This window comes from Balaenoptera physalus (genome assembly GCF_965194825.1).
Source record: "Balaenoptera physalus genome assembly, chromosome: 10".
In the NCBI taxonomy this organism is placed as follows: Eukaryota; Metazoa; Chordata; class Mammalia; order Artiodactyla; family Balaenopteridae; genus Balaenoptera; species Balaenoptera physalus.
In genome coordinates, this window is record NC_138889.1 from 99155651 (window position 1) to 99174244 (window position 18594).

General features: G+C 40.7%; 1 protein-coding gene across 17 annotated transcripts in view; it reads right to left on the reverse strand.

Moving 5' to 3' along the window:
* PHF21A (PHD finger protein 21A) overlaps positions 1-18594 on the reverse strand; it is a 195265-nt gene that overhangs the window by 6443 nt on the left and 170228 nt on the right. For 14 of the 17 annotated variants that reach the window (XM_082410760.1, XM_082410754.1, XM_082410767.1 and 11 more), the window contains 7 exons: positions 17871-17969; positions 14879-14930; positions 14044-14123; positions 13514-13574; positions 10793-10956; positions 1745-1900; positions 377-452 (listed from right to left, as the gene is read on the reverse strand). In XM_082410760.1, coding sequence (XP_082266886.1) covers positions 377-452; positions 1745-1900; positions 10793-10956; positions 13514-13574; positions 14044-14123; positions 14879-14930; positions 17871-17969 — 688 coding nt within the window. Of the gene's footprint in view, positions 1-376; positions 453-1744; positions 1901-10792; positions 10957-11030; positions 11054-13513; positions 13575-14043; positions 14124-14878; positions 14931-17870; positions 17970-18594 lie in introns of all 17 variants that reach the window. The other 3 variants (XM_082410757.1, XM_082410756.1, XM_082410755.1) reach the window with 1 other exon arrangement.

Consider the following 18594-nt stretch of genomic DNA (forward strand, 5'->3'; position numbering starts at 1 on the left):
GACAATGAATTCTTTGAAAAGGCCACTATGTTCAGAAGGCTTGCCAAAGAAGATATCTTCCTCAAAGCTCCCCAAGCCCCACAGCCAGTGCACAGAACCTGCCCATTTAGACTTTCCCTTTTATATGTAAAGGGACGCTAAGAAAACTGTCGGTGGCTTGGGCCTGGCTTTACATAAATATCACTTCTCATTTCCACCCCCCCCCCCCCCGAAGAAAGTGCTACAACAAACCTTTTATTTCGTTCAATAAAAGCTTTTCATTTTTAACTTTACAGTTCCTTTTGAAAACAAAACAAATACTGTCTCCTAGTACTTTTTTTTTTTTTTTTAAAACAAAGGGAGGCTTATACAAAAGGCAGTATGGATAATTCTTTACCTGCTTTATAGGCAATATAGGAATGAACAATTGCTAAAGTTCCAGGCCATGGAATTGCTTCTTCCTTCTTCAGCATCTGAAAAGATTTTTAGAATTTTACCCTTGAGAAAGATATATAAACACACATCCACTGTGTAGTAACAAGCAACAGTGTCTGTAGCTACTGGCAGACAAAATCCAGGAAGGATTTATGGTGGCAGTGTTGCAAAACCCTGGTCTATAGTTTCTGGACTACAAAGTCCCAGTTATCAGCCTGAAAGAATGAGGGTCAATGGCAGGAAGAGCCAAGCCACCTGAGCCCTGGCTTAGAAAGAGGCTGGGAGTTGGCTAGGCATTCCCATCTTTTCATGCCTGCTACACGATCCCCAACTACTCCCAACGGTCAGAAACATCAGCACACAAGCTGCAAGTCTGCATAATGGCAGCAGCCACTGGCAGCTTCGTCCTTGACCTGACATGGGCTGCCTGTCGCAATTTTAGCTTGTATGTGCCTCAAAGACAGCCTGACCAAGGAAATTAAATATCAGTTCCAAGTACTGAAGTATAATCTAGACCCCGAGTAGAAAATTATCAGAGGGTCACAAAGCAGCATCAGGAAGAGAACAGAGAGAACTGTCTCTACTACATCATGGAGACAGTAAGGATGAGGACACCAAGATTTAAAGGGGAAAACCAGAATTCCCTCAAATCAGGATTCCAAAGAACTGAGCAGGACCCCAAAGCTTGCTGAGCTACTGGGCTTATTGATTTAATATTTATACTTTTGCCTACTTCCAAAAAGGTCTCAAGACAGCTTATAATAAAAACATAAAGACATAAAGATACATGAATAGTTTAAATAAAAAATCAGAAACTAAACAGAAAAGGGAGGGAAGAGGCTTTCTCTTTTCTTCTTTCAAATCCATGAAATATTAAGACAGTACTTTTATAGTTAGTTCTCTGATCCTGATGATGACACAGGTTAAGAGTAAAACTGTTCTTATTTAAGTTAAATGATCAACTGGGCACTTTCCTTTAAGGATTTTATTTCCAGAGTTTCAACCATATGCTGAGTTTGGACCATTTTTAGAGAATGAGGCAGACAGTCTTATGGACTTTTAAGGGTAAAGGTAATGAAAAGATAAGTCATTTCAAATAGAGGGAAGCAGTTAGGGTCTCTCCACCTGTACATGAGTCACTGCCTCATGAACAGAGAACCTCTGAGAGGAGGCATGCTGTGGGGGTGAGTGCTGTGCTGTGAACAGGGCAGATGTGGCTCGGAGAACTACTGGAGAGGAAAGAGACTCAGCCATTCCCTCAGCTTAGAGGGGAAAGGAGGTCCTTCTCCTCCTCCTCCGTCCCTCGTCCTTTCTGACCCACCCACAGTACCTGGTCCTGACATCTGGGACAGATCCACATGCCCTTGGGAATCGTTTTCAGAGGAGGGTCCAAGCAGTCCAGATGATATACACGGGAACACGTGTCACACATCAGCAACTGGCCACTTTTTCTGCAAACACTGCAAAAATCCTCATGGATATCACCCTATGAAATTGAGAGGAAAGGTAAGAGAAAGGACAAAAAGGTAAAATTGGAATGTTAATGTGCACATTCTGGATACATATAAATGTTTTAGGACACTCAGCTGTGCCCCTCCAACTCATTGCAAGAGTGTTCAAGAAAAGCAGGAATTACCAATGGTGCAAGCCTGCTCTATAGCATTGAGGTTCCCCAGGTGGGGCCAGTATTCTTAACCTTAAAGTAGAGTTTACAAGAAACTGTAACTGTGGGGTCAACTAGGCCCAAATTAGCTTTACAGGTGATAACTCAGCATTTAAGTTTTGGTACAGTCCAACTCACAAATCATAAAGTTAAAAGACACTGAAATCCATTCATCATCATTTCCCATCATCATTGGGAAAGAAGACAGACAAGAAATGGAGGTTTTCGCTCAACTCTTTGCTTGCTCTGGGAGAAAAACTATAGTCAAAGTTCAAATGGGAAAGTATTAAGTCAGGAGCAAAGTAAACTCCTATGAGTTTTCTAACATGAAGAATTAAAAAAGCCAAACAGCTGACAGTGTTCTCTTAAAACCAGTATTTGGCATTTGCTGTTCAATGGACCGTTCAATTCCGGGAGGCTTTATTCCTCCCTGTGAAATGCTTCACCAGATAGATAAAGAAGAGCAGCCTAAGTGCACTCTGCTAGTCTCCCCCGCCTCCATCAGTGATGGTTCTGGTACTCAGGTAAGTCTGTGGGAGCCCTCCCAACAAAAGGCACCATCAGAAAAAAGCAGATCTATTTAAAATTTGGAGAGAACACATTAAAAAAAAAATGAGGTATTAAAGAGGTGTTTTTCAGTAAGTCAATCCCTGGCCTGTTCTCTAAACAGGATTAACGCTGCTGATAAGGACACCAGGGAAGGGAAGACTGAAGGGTCAGGCCAGAGGTTAACTAACAAGGCAGCACCCCAGCCTGGAGTAGACCCCCGCCTTTTCACTTCCAATGTGTTGTTTTAGAATTCTAGGCTATTCTGACAGAAGGCCTAATACAGAAATTTTGCACAAGAAGCAATGATACAGAAAGCGATTCCCAGTTCTTCCTTTCTATGATATAACCCTTCAACCACGATTGCTGAAAGGAACATATCTTCCCAGACCTACTATTTCTAGCCAAAGGAAAGGAAAGGAACTATCTGGCAGTATGTACATATCTAGGGTATCTGGTGGCCTAGAAAACTGGCTGCAAAAAGTTGTAAGCTACGTCAAAGTGTGGATGGATGTTAATCTTTTTTAGTAAGACAATGTTACCTCTGGGCAGTCCAAAAAAAAATACTTAATACACGTGTAAAAATACTACATAAGAATGCAGCCTAACAGTGTAACTTCAAGGCACCAAAAGATGTAAGGTTTCATCCCTAGATTAACTGTGACTTTCCTCTTAAAATCAGGCTGAGGGTGGCTCTCCTCTAGAGACCTAGTCTTTCTTGAACCTTCGCCCCATGTTGTAAGTCTGCATCTTTAATAAGTTTATAATAATTTTATGGCTTCAGAAACTCTTTTACACAAACCACAGGTAAAATTATCACTGATGAAGTAAATGAGACAAACTGGACATCTTATTCCAAATACCTATCTTATTTGTTGGGTAAAGAGTTCTGCTCACTTTCCTTTGCTCCAGAGTAAGGAGAACATCAGGAAGTGGAAGGTGGAAAGTACATAAAATAAAGGTTAAATAATTTTTTTCCAGTTCCTAAAGGAAAGAAAACTTCTATCCTATTTACATATCCTGTAGCAGCAGTTCATAATCTTTTCAGTGTCAGGACCACTTAGTAACTCTTAAAATTACTAACGACCTCAAAGTGCTTTTGCTTATGTGAGTTGTATCTATTGCTATTTATTGTACTAGAAGTTTTTAAACTTTTTTATTTTGAAATAAATAACAGAATCACAGGAAGTTACAAAAATCATGTATTGAAGAATGTTAAAATCCAAGAACACACAAGTGCACATTCAGTTAGCCCTCAGGGTGCTATCACCACTTATCATGTAGTACCTGGAAAACTCCACTGTCCTACTTTTGAGAGAATGAGAATGAAAATGGCAAAGAATATTTTGGTATTATCATGAAAATATTTTTGATTTTATATTTTGATTGATATTATATTTTAAAATACATAAAAATATGTTTTATATTTTGACCCCCTGAAAGAGTCTCAGTATCATACCCAGACCACAGATTGAGAACTACTGCCCATAGAAATGAATATAAAATGCCAAGATATGTATTTCATCCACGCAGAATTGGTTCTTTGCTTAAAGAGAGCAGAGGAAGTCCCACAGAGTTGCTGCACCAGGTCCAAAGGGTTAGGCTTTGGTGACTGACCAAATTACTACCATAAACCAAATAGTAAGTTGAATGATGGCTGACCCACGATCCTTTGCTAGGAGCTGAGGATGTATGTTTTTTGGAAACACCCTGGCTATACCAATTGCAACTTCATCATCTGCTAAACAAATTTTATAACTGTGTCAACATTATCTTCCCTTCTCATAAAAATGATGATAGTGGCAACAAGATACATCCTAAAGATTAGTGACCGGCTGGGTCTTATATTACCAGCTCCTTCTAGATGGTTATTGATCCCCAGGAAATGCCTGCCTCTCAACTGTGATTGTTTAATTAACATTGCTGGGGCTTATGCTACCCAGCAGCAAACACAGAGCCCTGTGCGTTGATTTTAATCACTGCCACTGTTGGGACACTGTAAAAGTAGAAGTCAATTATCTTTAAAGAAAATCCATTCCACTAGGTTTAACTGAGAAAGTTCTCAACATATTTAATGGTTTTAGAAAAGCCTTCTTTTACCTTTAGATTCCTGAAAAGAACAAAGTTTCCCTTTTAAGATGAAACCTGGCAAAAGCGTTTAGTTTGTGATTTGATCTGAGTGGATCCTTTGGGTTCAGTCTCTCAAAGAAAATCATAAACCTCCTCAGCCAAAAGTCACAAAAAAGAAAAACAACATTCTTTAGGCAAGATACTCACTTGCAGACCCACAATCATCTGTTCCCCAGCACCTGTGCGTCACCTTGCAAAGGATCCCTACCAAGAAGCCATGAGCTGGCAATACCTTGGCAATGCTTCAACTGAGGAAAACGGAGATAATCTTTGGTGCAAACAAAGTTTCTGACAGGGACTCCTGGTGCTCATTAACAGGACAGGTAGAAAACCTGTGTCAATCACTAATGCCAAAAACCAAAGCTGAATCTTGAGACCAAGGCTGGGTCTGTAGCCACTAGCTATTGTCCAAGGAAGGAAACCTGCCCGAGAACTCTTCTATGACCCTGGTCCTCCAAAGATGACACTTCCTTGGTTGCTTCTGGAACTGTAACTCAGGATGTGCATACGGTATTCTTTTGCTCTTTAGAGAGGGGTAGACCTAATTATTAAGTACTAAGAAGCTTCAAGTTCAAGGGATTTTTACCTGAAGACGACCCGAAAGACAAGCTCTGTAATTCACAAAAGAAGTGGGATGTGTACAAAATGAAACTCTTGGTTTCCCTCCTCAAACCTGCTCATCTTCCAGTAAATGGCAGCTTCATCCTTTCAGTTGTTTAGGCCAAAACCTTTGGCTATTCTCTTTTTCTCACATCCCCTTATCTAATCCTGCTGGCTCTTCAAAATATATGCAGACCCGATCAGTTTTCTCCATCTCTACTTCTGCCATTCAATTGGGCCAAGCCATCGTCAGCTCTTGCCAGGATGACTGCAACAGCCTCCTAACTGGTCTCCCTGCTCCCATCCTATCCTCCCCACAGTCTCTTCTCTGTTGTCAGACACAGTGATCACTCAAAAATCCAAGCCAATTTTGCAAATGCCTTAAAAATAATAAATGCACAGGATAGATCATACCTTGGGGCACAAATCAAGCCTTGGTAAATTTAAGAAAATTGAAATTGTATCAAGTATCTTTTCCAACCACAATGCTATGAGACTAGATATCAATTACAGGGAAAAAACTGTAAAAAACACAAACACATGGAGACTAAACAATACACTACTAAATAACCAAGAGATCACTGAAGAAATCAAAGAGGAAATCAAAAAATACCTGGAAACAAATGACAATGAAAACACGATGACCCAAAACCTATGTGATGCAGCAAAAGCAGTTCTAAGAGGGAAGCTTATAGCAATACAATCCTACCTCAAGAAACATCTCAAATAAACAACCTAACCTTATGTGTAAAGCAATTAGAGAAAGAAGAACAAAAAACCCCCAAAGTTAGCAGAAGGAAAGAAATCATAAAGATCAGATCAGAAATAAATGAAAAAGAAATGAAGAAAACAAGAGCAAAGATCAATAAAAGTAAAAGCTGGTTCTTTGAGAAGATGAACAAAATTGATAAACCATTAGCCAGACTCAAGAAAAAAAGGGAGAAGACTCAAATCAACAGAATTAGAAATGAAAAAGGAGAAGGCACAACTGACACTGCAGAAATACAAAGGATCATGAAAGATTACTACAAGCAACTCTATGCCAATAAGATGGGACAACCTGGAAGAAATGGACAAATTCTTACAAAAGTACAACCTTCTGAGACTGAACCAGGAAGAAATAGAAAATATAAACAGACCAATCACCAGCACAGAAATTGAAACTGGGATTAAAAATCTTCCAACAGACAAAAGCCCGGGACCAGATGGCTTCACAGGCGAATTCTACCAAACATTTAGAGAAGAGCTAACACCTATCCTTTGCAAACTCTTCCAAAATATAGCAGAGGGAGGAACACTCCCAAACTCATTTGAAACCGTTTCCATTAAGCTCAGGAACAAGACAAGGTTGCCCACTCTCACCACTATTATTCAACATAGTTTTGGAAGTTTTAGCCACAGCAATCAGAGAAGAAAAAGAAATAAAAGGAATACAAATTGGAAAAGAAGAAGTAAAACTGTCACTGTTTGCAAATGACACGCACAGAGAATCCTAAAGATGCTACCAGAAAACTACTAGAGCTAATCAATGAATTTGGTAAAGGAGCAGGATACAAAATTAATGCACAGAAATCTCTTGCATTCCTATACACTAATGATGAAAAATCTGAAAGAGAAATTAAGGAAAGACTCCGATTTACCACTGCAACAAAAAGAATAAAATACCTAAGAATAAACCTACCTAAGGAGACAAAGGACCTGTATGCAGAAAACTATGAGACACTGATGAAAGAACTTAAAGATGATACAAACAGATGGAGAGATATACCATGTTCTTGGACTGGAAGAATCAACATTGTGGAAATGACTCTACTACCCAAAGCAATCTACAGATTCAATGCAATCCCTATCAAACTACCAATGGCATTTTTCACAGAATCAGAACAAAAATTTCACAATTTGTATGGAAACACAAAAGACCCCAAATAGCCAAAGCAATCTTGAGAAAGAAAAACGGAGCTGGAGGAATCAGGCTCCCAGACTTCAGACTATATTACAAAGCTACAATAATCAAGACAGTATGGTACTGGCACCAAAACAGAAATGTAGGTCAATGGAACAGGATAGAAAGCCCAGAGATAAACCCACACACATATGGTCACCTTCTCTTTGATAAAGGAGGCAAGAATATACAATGGAGAAAAGACAGCCTCTTCAATAAGTGGTGCTGGGAAAACTGGACAGCTACATGTAAAAGAATGAAATTAGAACACTCCCTAACACCATACACAAAAATAAACTCAAAATGCATTAAAGACCTAAATGTAAGGCCAGACACTAGCAAACTCTTAGAGGAAAACATAGGCAGAACACTCTATGACATAAATCACAGCAAGATCCTTTTTGACCCACATCCTAGAGAAAGGAAAATAAAAACAAAAAAAAAAACAAATGGGACCTAAGGAAACTTAAAAGCTTTTGCACAGCAAAGGAAACCATAAACAAGATGAAAAGACAACCCTCAGAATGGGAGAAAATATTTGCAAATGAAGCAACTGATAAAGGATTAATCTCCACAATATACAAGCAGCTCATGCAGCTCATTTTCAAAAAAACAAACAACCCAATCCAAAAATGGGCAGAAGACCAAATAGACATTTCTCCAAAGAAGATATACAGATTGCCAACAAACACATGAAAGGATGCTCAACATCACTAATCATTAGAGAAATGCAAATGAAAACTACAACGAGGTATCATCTCACACTGGTCAGAATGGCCATCATCAAAAAGTCTACAAACAATAAATGCTGGAGAAGGTGTGGAGAAAAGGGAACCCTCTTGCACTGTTGGTGGGAACATAAATTGATACAGCCACTATGGAGAACAGTATGGAGGTTCCTTAAAAAACTAAAAAGAGAACTACCATACGACCCAGCAATCCCACTACTGGGCATATACCCTGAGAAAACCGTAATTCATAAAGAGTCATGTACCAAAATGTTCACTGCAGCACTATCTACAATAGCCAGGACATGGAAGCAACCTAAGTGTCGATCGACACACGAATGGATAAAGAAGATGTGGCACATATATACAATGGAATATTACTCAGCCACAAAAAGAAATGAAATTGAGTTATTTGTAGTGAGGTGGATGGACCTAGAGTCTGTCATACAGAGTGAAGTAAGTCAGAAAGAGAAAAACAAATACCATGTGCTAACACATATATATGGAATCTAAAAAAAAAAAAAAAAGGTTCTGAAGAACCTAGGGGCAGGACAGGAATAAAGATGCTGATGTAGAGAATGGACTTGAGGACATGGGGTTGGGGAAGGGTAAGCTGGGACGAAGTGAGAGAGTGTCATGGACATATATACACTACCAAATGTAAAACAGATAGCTAGTGGGAAGCAGCTGCATCTCACAGGGAGATCAGCTCGGTGCTTTGTGACCACCTAGAGGCGTGGGATAGGGAGGGTGGGAGGGAGATGCAAGAGGGAGGGGATATGGGGATATAAGTACAGCTGATTCACTTTGTTATACAGCAGAAACTAACACACCATTGTAAAGCAATTATACTCCGATAAAGATGTTAAAAAATAAATAAATAAATGCAGCCAAGAACCTTCAAAGGACACTAAAACCACTGAGTAAGTTTGCTGGGGAACTGGATATTTTTATAGACTCGACACTATCTTCACCTAAGGAAACAGGCATCTTTACGAGTAGAGATATTTGATGGAGTCTATCTTAAGAGATGAAAGCTAATATCACCAACAATGGGACAGATGGACAACATGTGCCTCTTGTGATGCACTGAGAATCAGTGCATCATCAGGTATTTAGTGCTCCTATAAAAATGCATACCCTGAATCTATTCTTGAGGAAACAGGCAGATCATCCAAATGGAGGGACACTCTATACAGCAACTGGCCTATCTTTTAAAAAATGTCAGTGTCATGAAGGACAAAGACAGGCTGAGAGACTGTTCCAGAGTAAGGAGACTAAAGACAAAACACCATAAAAATTAATGTCAAGAGTGATCTTGGATTGGATCCTGGAGTAGAAAAAAACAAAGTGCCACTAAGGCATTTATTGAGATAATTGAAGAAATCTGAAGATGGGCTGTATACTATAAAAATAATGTTTTGTCATATTAAATTTTCTCAATTTGATAACTGCATTGTGGCTACGTCAGAGAGTATCTTTGTTTTTAGGAGATATACACCGAAGTATTTTGGGTGAAGATTCATGATGTCTTCAACTTCTTAACTAGATCAGCAAAACAAGTGTGTGGTGGTGGGAAGTAGCATATGTGGCGAAATTGTAACAATCGGTGAATCTAGGAGGAGGGTATATATTCCTTCCTTGTGTTGTTGTTCCAACTTTTCTGTAGGTTTGGAAATTTTCAAAATAAAAAGTGAAAAGTAACGTCACTCCTCTACTTAAAACCCTCAAGCATCTCCCATCTCACTCAGAGTAAAAGCTACAAGGCCCTGCAAGACGGGCCCTGCCCTCTGAGGTCTCCTCTCCCACTGCTCCTGCCTGCCCACTAAGCCCTTCTTCTCTACACCATATACACTTCCTCCAACGAGCAGGGCTTCTGCACTGCTGTTCCCTCTGCGTGGAATGCTCTTCCCCGGCCCAGATACTCCAACATACTCCATTCCCACCAGAGAGGCTGTCTCTTACCACTCTTCATAAAACAGCAACCTCCTGCCGTAACTCCTTAAGCCCCTGACTCTGTGTCAAGTTTTTTTTCATAGCACTTATCATGACCTGACATTTAAATGTTCATTTGCTTATCACCTGCCTCTGGCCGTGCAATACAAGCTCCCTGAGGGCAGGGAGCTGGTTCTGTTCCCTGTTCTGTCCCCAGTCTCAAGAACAGTGCATGCTCAGCAGAGCAGTGCTCAGTATTTGTTGAGTGAATTCACCGCTTTGTAAGCACTCACTTAAAAACAGAGGGCACTAGTTTGCACTCCTGCAGCCTCCGGGGGAAGGGCTACTAAGCATCTGACGCTTTTTTCAGGAGCCTGATTCTGACCAATTCTGATGAATAAAGTTGCTTTTCGGAAAAGTTGTCTTGAATTTTACTTGAAGCAGGAAACACGTACTGCTAGGGGAATGTACACCTTTGTTCATTATCCCCACCCCCCAAAACTGACGACAGACACCTGCACACCTCTCAATTATACGAGCTGACTTCCCCACCCCATCCCCCTTCCTGAGAACTCCTTCACCGCAGATAAAATCCAGACTCTGAAAACCCTGACTGAGCCTCCTAATGTGGTATTTAATATGATTCTCAAGGACATGGCAGGACCTGGGACCCCAGAGCAGAAAGCTGCCTTATGTGGCACACAGTGTCCTGTAGGGATTACTGCTGTTCCAGGGTTAGTCAAGGAGATGCAACTGGTAAGGAGACAACATATGATAACGGTTTCCCCGATTTAAGCTCTGAGAAAGAGAGTGAGCTTTTCCCAAGTTACTTACGTCTGTGGAGGTGGGGCTGGGCAGGGACACAGGCTGAACAGGTGCAGGGAAAGTGAATGTGGTCTCTGTCTTTTCATTTTCAGGGGAGTCAGGATGACTGGATGGGGGGGATGTTGGGGTTAGGGCTCCAAACCCCAGCACTGCATTGTATTTTGGAGGACGACCTACAGACCGAGAGAAGGGAACAAAAGGGAAAAAAGGGGGAGGGAAAGAAAGGGGGAAAAATGATCTTACATACCTTTGGCCAGTGTTCCTCATTGGCTAGCATGGAAAAGGAAGTGAGGTAGCAGAGAGAAGGTTAATACAACAGTCCCAAAGAGAGGAAAAGAAGCAAAGATTTAAATGTCATTCGAAACAAATGCATGAGTGTCGAAGGGAGGATAAGAGAGCCTCAGAGAATGACAGGAGATACTGGGTTATGTTAAAGGTCTTCGCCTTGGGCAGATTACAGAGACATTCCTCAACTATTACAATTTGAGATTTCTAACGGGAGAACAAGATATCAAAGCTCAATGGGAGCCAAGGCCAGGGATAAGAATTTATTTTCTTTTTCCATATCTTTTACATATTGTTTCCTAAGGTTTTTCTGCAATCGTTATTCTTATAATAATATTAATGATTCTGAGTTCCCACAAACAGATTTGCTGAGGATCTCTGCTTTTCCTCTTCTCTCCTGCCCACATTTTGGCTACTTCATTGCTTGTGAGGGTAGAGAAAGGCAAAGGGAGGAGGCAAAATTCAAGTTAACTATTCTTACCCCTTCTGGCAGAGCTAGGAAGACATATGTTCTGGGAGTAGCTGGAACCTAAGAGCTAAAAAGACCTTCTGGGCTTCACAGTGAATTTAAGTAAGTCTGGACTCAGATACCCTTCCCAGTTGATCAAAAATCGTCTCCCTGCTTTCCATCACAAACATTCCAGTGAACTACATGTCTTAGAACTGGGGTGTTCCAAAGTCTCAGGAAAAGCCCTGTCATCAGCAACAGCTACCAGAGAGAGAGGATTTGAGCAGAAGCATTTTGAATCAAACCTCATGGCCACAGAGAATCTACAAATGGGCCCTAATGGGTGTGGGAAGTCCAGGTCAACCACTTTTGCCTTACGATATATCTAAGTCAGGGTCCTTGTCTTCTAAGGGCCAAAGGTCATAGCTTCAAAGCTGTAAGTGATCAAAAGTGTATGCCCAGCACACCATAGGCAAAAAAGAGCCAGAGAGGTATACAACTGCCTATGAGCACTGGTGGATGGTATGTGGGATCATGACTTTGCCAACAGTTATAATTTATATTAGAATTATGCACAAGAGTCATGATTCTGTCAGATATTACACAAACATTACCTATCTGTGTTAAACCTGCACTGTGTGCTGTACAAAGACAGATCATACTGGTTTGTCTTTTCTAGGGTATTTAGTGCTGCTAGAAGGGAAACTGGAAGATAAATGCTCTCTGTTTACCCACAGAAGGCACGTCCTAGGCATTGTGAATGCAGGCTTTCATCCTCTGACCTTGGCAAGAGATGCCAAGGTCTTTCTGGCTCATTTAACCCCTATCCTCTCAGCAGATACTGCCCACTAGCAGGCCAATTAACTGTGGCTTCTGGCTGGGGGCTCCTTTCTGAGAACTGTGTCAGAGGTCACTAAAACAACCCAAAACAAAATAAAACAACAAAAAATAACCCATGACACTGGTTACTGTGGCCCAGGAATCAATATGAAACAATGACTTAGGGATCCCCATCTAAATATGTTTTGGCTTCTTGAAGGAGGGGCTGATGAAACACTAGCGTGGGTGTGCTATCTCTCTGAGGGGAAGAGGTGGTAAGGGTACAGTGGTAGCCCTGCCTAAGGCAGACGAAGGGTCGGGATGACCTCCTAAACTTCCAATGGCTCTGAGATTGCTGTGCATACACAAAAATTAGCATGCTACTCCACTCACTCTGCAACCTTTCTAGCCTGGAACTGTAATTCAAGGACACATTATCATGTGGAGAAAAGGACCTTGGGATGTATTACTGACATCAAAGAACCATTTCAGAGCCTTGTTTATAAGCTCAAACTCTGAGCTATTAAGACCTATTTAGACCTGCATGGTGAAGGCAGCTGCTGCCCTGAGAGTGAGGTGGAATGCCCACCCTGGAAGGTCTGAAATTGGGGGATGGAGCTCTTTAGGAATTTCTGCTTTGGGAAGCCTGTTTTGACAGTGATGTTTTCCTCTTTAGTTGCAGATGCTCTCTTCTCATAGATTCAAGATTCTCAGTGTGGCTACCTCTCTCCTTCCTGGAAAGTCTGCAGCTCACAGAAGCTTAAGAGTCGTGCTCTGTCCTCACTGGCATCAGGACAACTCAGACACTACTAAGAACACCTTGGCAACACCAGTGCTCTGTTGTGCTCAATGATGCTAAAATGCTCCCTTTTACAGGGTGTTCTTTTCATTGTGCTATTCATCAACAGCCTGAGGGGCCTGGGGCAGAAACCCTGCAATAAGCCATTCCCCTCAGCCAGCTTTGCCAGAATCCCAGGAAGGGGAGCTTTTGATTCAGTATACAGAACTCTAATAAGAAATCTCACTCTCTTTTCCCCCCATTCTCAGAGAACAACAACAAAACTATATTCAAGGGATACAGGAGTTAGGCTCTAGGACAATGGGAGGAGGGAGGGGAAAGAAACACAACACAGAAAGCAAAAGCAACAGCAAGGGAGAGATACAAAAAAGGTACTCACCTCTCTTCCGGGTCCCAGGATGCATTGTACTGTTCAGGTACGTGACTGCACTCTTCTTACGCTTTCGGGATTGAAGAAAGAAAGGTGACTGGTTGAATAGCATGGTTACTACTAATACCAGTACAAGCCAAAGACCAAGCACAGCATGCCCATCAACATGCCAACTAGTCAGTGCTAGTCACCCAAAGGTCTCAGTGATAACTGGATTTATCATATGTATTTAGCTCTGAAAGAATATTCCAGAGAGGTCTGTCTCTGCTTCAGAAGAAAGTTGTGTTCAGATGACAGGATGAGTTAAATTTTTAAGGTAGGTTTGTATCTACTTAAACTTCAGAAAAAAACTAAGGGGAAAATAGTGAATAATAAAAATGAAACAATGTTATCAGCCAGAGAAAAATCCATCATTTTACAAAGCTGGCCAAGTACAATCAGGGTACTGCTCTTAAGCAGGTTTTCAGATGGGAGGTGCTGAACAAGTCATAAATAAAACTGAAAAGGTGAGGGAATGGCCAAGTGCTGGCCAGGAATACCTCTGGCTCAAAGACGGCGCCACTGTACACTGGATTTGCTGTTGTTCTTCTTTTTCGTTCTTGCCGCTTGCTTTGGATTTCTTGGGAAAACAAAAGGTCTGGATTAGAAGAAAGGTATGGGGAATCCCCCAAACTTAACTTCACTGTTTACTTATTGGTTTTCCCATGACAAGTTAGAAATGAGAGTAAGTCTCTTGGTTTCACTGCAGCCTCAGCAAAGGGAAGCACGCTGCTGGGAGCAAATATGTAGGACCCTCCACTCTCAGCTCTTGGAAAGCAAGGCCGTGCTGTCCTACAGTGTGGCTCTCTGTGATTGAGAGCGTAACAGTAGACAACACTTGTAAAAGTGTCCTGATTTATTTTTAGATCACTGTAATATAGGTGTGGATGAACTTTATCCACAGACCTAGATTGAGTAATCATAGTTCACCATTCTTGAATTAAATCACTAGAACAGGTATAGCTTTGCAACTATTCTTAAGATTCCAATAATCTACAGTGACTGAAAAATACAGAGAAAGACTTGTCAGAGGGGCATTTGCTACTTCATGCTGCCAGGAAAAAAAAAAGTTTCTCTAAGTGAACAGAAGTCACCTTAATCCAGGCAACTAGGGAGTTTCCCCAGGACAGTAGTGTGGATAAATAATGATAGGAAGGAGAGGGGCTGAACATTAGATAGAAGGAAGGTAAGTTTACTCCAAAAAAAGAGTCCATACTGGTTGAATCATACTCTGTTTGTGTTCCAATTTTCAGTTCTAACAATAAATCAAACACCATTTTCAAGAACAAAGCTCTGGGCCAGAAGCAAGGTAGCGCCATGAATATCTTCTCTTACCTTCTAGATGGTCATGTGTTACCAACCCTAGAGACACCATGAAGGCAAGTTTCTGTGCCAGAGAAACAAAAGAAGAATATACTTCAGTGTGGGTTCTCACAAAGTCAGCTGCATGTTCCTAGTTAAGACTCCTAGGGAAAGCCAGCCCAATGGCCGGTGGCTAAAAGGAAGCCGGGTTCAGGTGAACACGGAGTGGGCACCCTCCACTCTTAGCAGCTATGGAGCCGCTCTGGAAGCTTTCTGATCTTACAGGGATCAAAAGAGAAGGACTGGGGCCTGTATCTTCCACTTTCTCAATGGCAGAAATCAGTATCTTGAATGACCTAAGTTTTTTCCAGAAAAAGTCTCAAGGAGGGAAGAGGACTTCACACTGAAGAAACACACAGAGGGTTACAAACAGCCTCCCATACAACAAGCTCCGAATTCTAAGTACTTCATTTGTCATACCAGGTCAGGGGTTCTTATATTTTTACTACCACTGATTGGACAACAACTCAAAGCTAAATGAGTTTTAGGAATGACAGCAGGTGGTTCTGCTTAATACTATGATTTTTCAATCAACCATGGACCTACAAATTATAGAGTGCTTTCTCTCTGACCACCACTCTCAGGGCTCCATCAGAAGCTAGACTGATCAGAACACTGTACTCCAAGGCTGGAACGTTAGATGCTTAAAAATGGAGAGAGCAACAGATTGATTACTATTTTGCTCTTTGGTTGCATGTGGTCTGGAAAGTATGCCTTTATTTTCTGCTGTACCACTGCATGCAGCTGCTAAATATGCCAAATAATGTATCATCCATTTCTCTCAGTGATGAATACGGAACATCATTAGTTGTTAGGAGACATAATCCTGCAGAATTATTTATACCACAGTTTGGTCTTTGAAAATCCTGACATTTTACCCTCAACTTTAAATATCATGATAGCTTGGCCTGAAGTGATAGGTTCAAGCTATTCAAGGTACTGAGTGTTTTATAAAGATAACCTTGAACAAGCCACTTGAGAACACAGAAATGTCCTTTACTGGTATCCGCAGAGTCCTGAAGAAATGTTTTAATTTTATTTCTTATTTCAGAATCTAGGGTGGGCACCTATCCTCCCAACAGCCAGAGTACTTCAGTAACGAAAAGCAATCTTGGACGTGCTGCCTATTTTCTACATTGCATACATTTTGTGGTTGCCAATTAACTACATTCCTAATTTTCACTATTCCTTCAAAACTTAAGATTGGAAGGCTATCTACCAACTGTTCTCTGTTAATAAAGCAGTGTGTGAACTGACATTCAGATGCACCTTCTTTTAATCAAGTAACAGCATCCTTCTTGGCCACTCACACCCAACTCATCTTTGCCAGTCTAGATCAAGCTCATAAAAGAATTATTAAATGGAAAAAAAATCTCTTCTGTAGAACAGATTTTCAGTGATAAATAGAATAAAAAGCTGTCAAGAACTTTTGCCTTATCTATGTATCACACATATGCCAATAACTAATTTATTCCCTTTATGGCAGTGATTCTGTCCAATTAGAAATACGTGTTATTCCACATGATGCTACTTGCTTGCCCACACTGTGCCACTGACATAAGATATCCTTTAGTTTCTTGGTTTTTTAAAATAAATTTATTTATTTATTTATTTATTTTTGGCTGCATTGGGTCTTTGTTGCTGCACGCGGGCTTTCTCTAGTTGCGGCGAGCGGGGGCTACTCTTCACTGCGGTACTCGGGCTTCTCATTGCAGTGGCTTCTCTTGTTGAGGAGCACAGGCTCTAGGTGCATGGGCTTCAGTAGTTGTGGCACGTGGGCTCAGCAGTTGTGGCTCACGGGCTCTAGAGCACAGGCTCAGTAGCTGTGGCACACAGGCTTAGTTGCTCCACAGCATGTCAGATCTTCCCGGACCAGGGCTTGAACCCGTGTCCCCTGCATTGGCAGGCGGATTCTTAACCATTGCGCCACCAGGGAAGTCCTCTTTTAGTTTCTTTTGATAAGGAAATTTTGCTAATAGCCTGCTCTGTTTTTCCCTCTCCAAGCCTAATACTTGTCATTAATTTTGCAGATTATTTTATAAGTTTCTCAGCAATATGCATGACTAGTACTTCTTTTAGGTTCAAGTTTTGGTCTCTTCTTTAAAGACAAATTAAAAATTAATTCATTTCATATCAGAAAGTATTATAATTTGTACTTGCTTTAGAAAAACCTGAACTGGCTTAATAAATCACTGCTTCAAAAATATGACATGAAGCTTTGATGGCTTTATGCCACTATTTGACATGGTTTCATTACAAAGAATGCACTAAGGATAGAAGGAAATGGATTGCTGGTCTAATAAAATCCAACTATCATATATTCATCATCATATTACCTGTCCACATTTTTCTTTTATAGCTGCTTGTACAAAAGTATCAAACTAAAAAATCTCTTGCCTAAGGACATACAAATTCACATTCTATATTTGTGCCACAGTTTTGTTTGCTATTTAAGTTTATAATTCTATCCTAAGTTGTAGTACAGATGCTAGTATTTTCATCCCTACTTTTATGCTTCAATGAACTACTTTTGAGTTACTGATTCATCTGGGATTTTGGGATCTAATGCAATACAATAGTAATAACAAAAATGCACGTGTAACAACTGTAATCGATAACATAGATAGACCTTAACTGAGTGAACTGGACATCTTATAAATGTTGGCTGAGACAAACAAAACATAATGATCATTAGGAATGCAGTGGGATACCTGGGGAAATGGTCATGAATCATACAATTCAAATGTGTGATATATGTATGAAAGGCCTGTTTGCCAGCTCATGAACACTCAAGACCACACTCTTAATCTGTCCCAGGCCAACCTGATTTGGCAATAACATTACTGAATAGTGAGAAAGCACAAGACAAGGATATCAAGTGATTCAGAGAGCAAGTGTCCCTCATGATGCATGTGAATAAGTCACATCACATAGACTGAGCCATGCCTTGGAGGGCTGGGCCTACCTGAGGGTTCTCCTCCCGTTTTGGTTTGGGTGCAGTAGGTGGAGTGACAGTGCGGCTCTCCGTTTGTTTCTCATCTGTTTCTGTGTGGGATTTAATTGTCTAGAAGAAGAAAATTAAATGAAACTTCAGAATTCACTCTTTTATTAAAAGAATAAAAGCAAACATAGTTTGTTGCCAACAAGAAAGAAAAGAACATACTCAAATTGGAAACATATTAATAAAGGAGATAATATGGACTTCATTTTAGAAGGGGGAAAAAGTAAAATGGAAGGCCCCGGTTGAAATGATTAAATTGCATAACTAGAATAGCTATGAATCTATAAATACAATAGTCTATTTCAATGTACTTTAGGATGCAGGGGTAGTTTCCCAGAAGTAAGACCATTCTTGTTACATATGGGTCAAGCTCTAGTTCATAGCATGCTTAGGATCTGAATGATGTCCAAAAAAATCTTACATACACACTTTTCTATTTCAGAACAATTCCAATCACAATCTAAGAGAGGCTGCAGAACTATCCTTACTTGGGATATTTAAAACCTGCCTATATCATCCATTAGAGGAGAGATGCAGTTGCCAAGGAAAGGCCATCTTGTAAAAGGCTGCCATCCTGATTACGGCCAACCTCATCTTCCAGATGCACCCATTCAAACAAAAGAAACACCAGTAGCATTACCATCTTCAGACACAAATGGCAGCTAGCAAACTAGTAGACTTGGTTTGC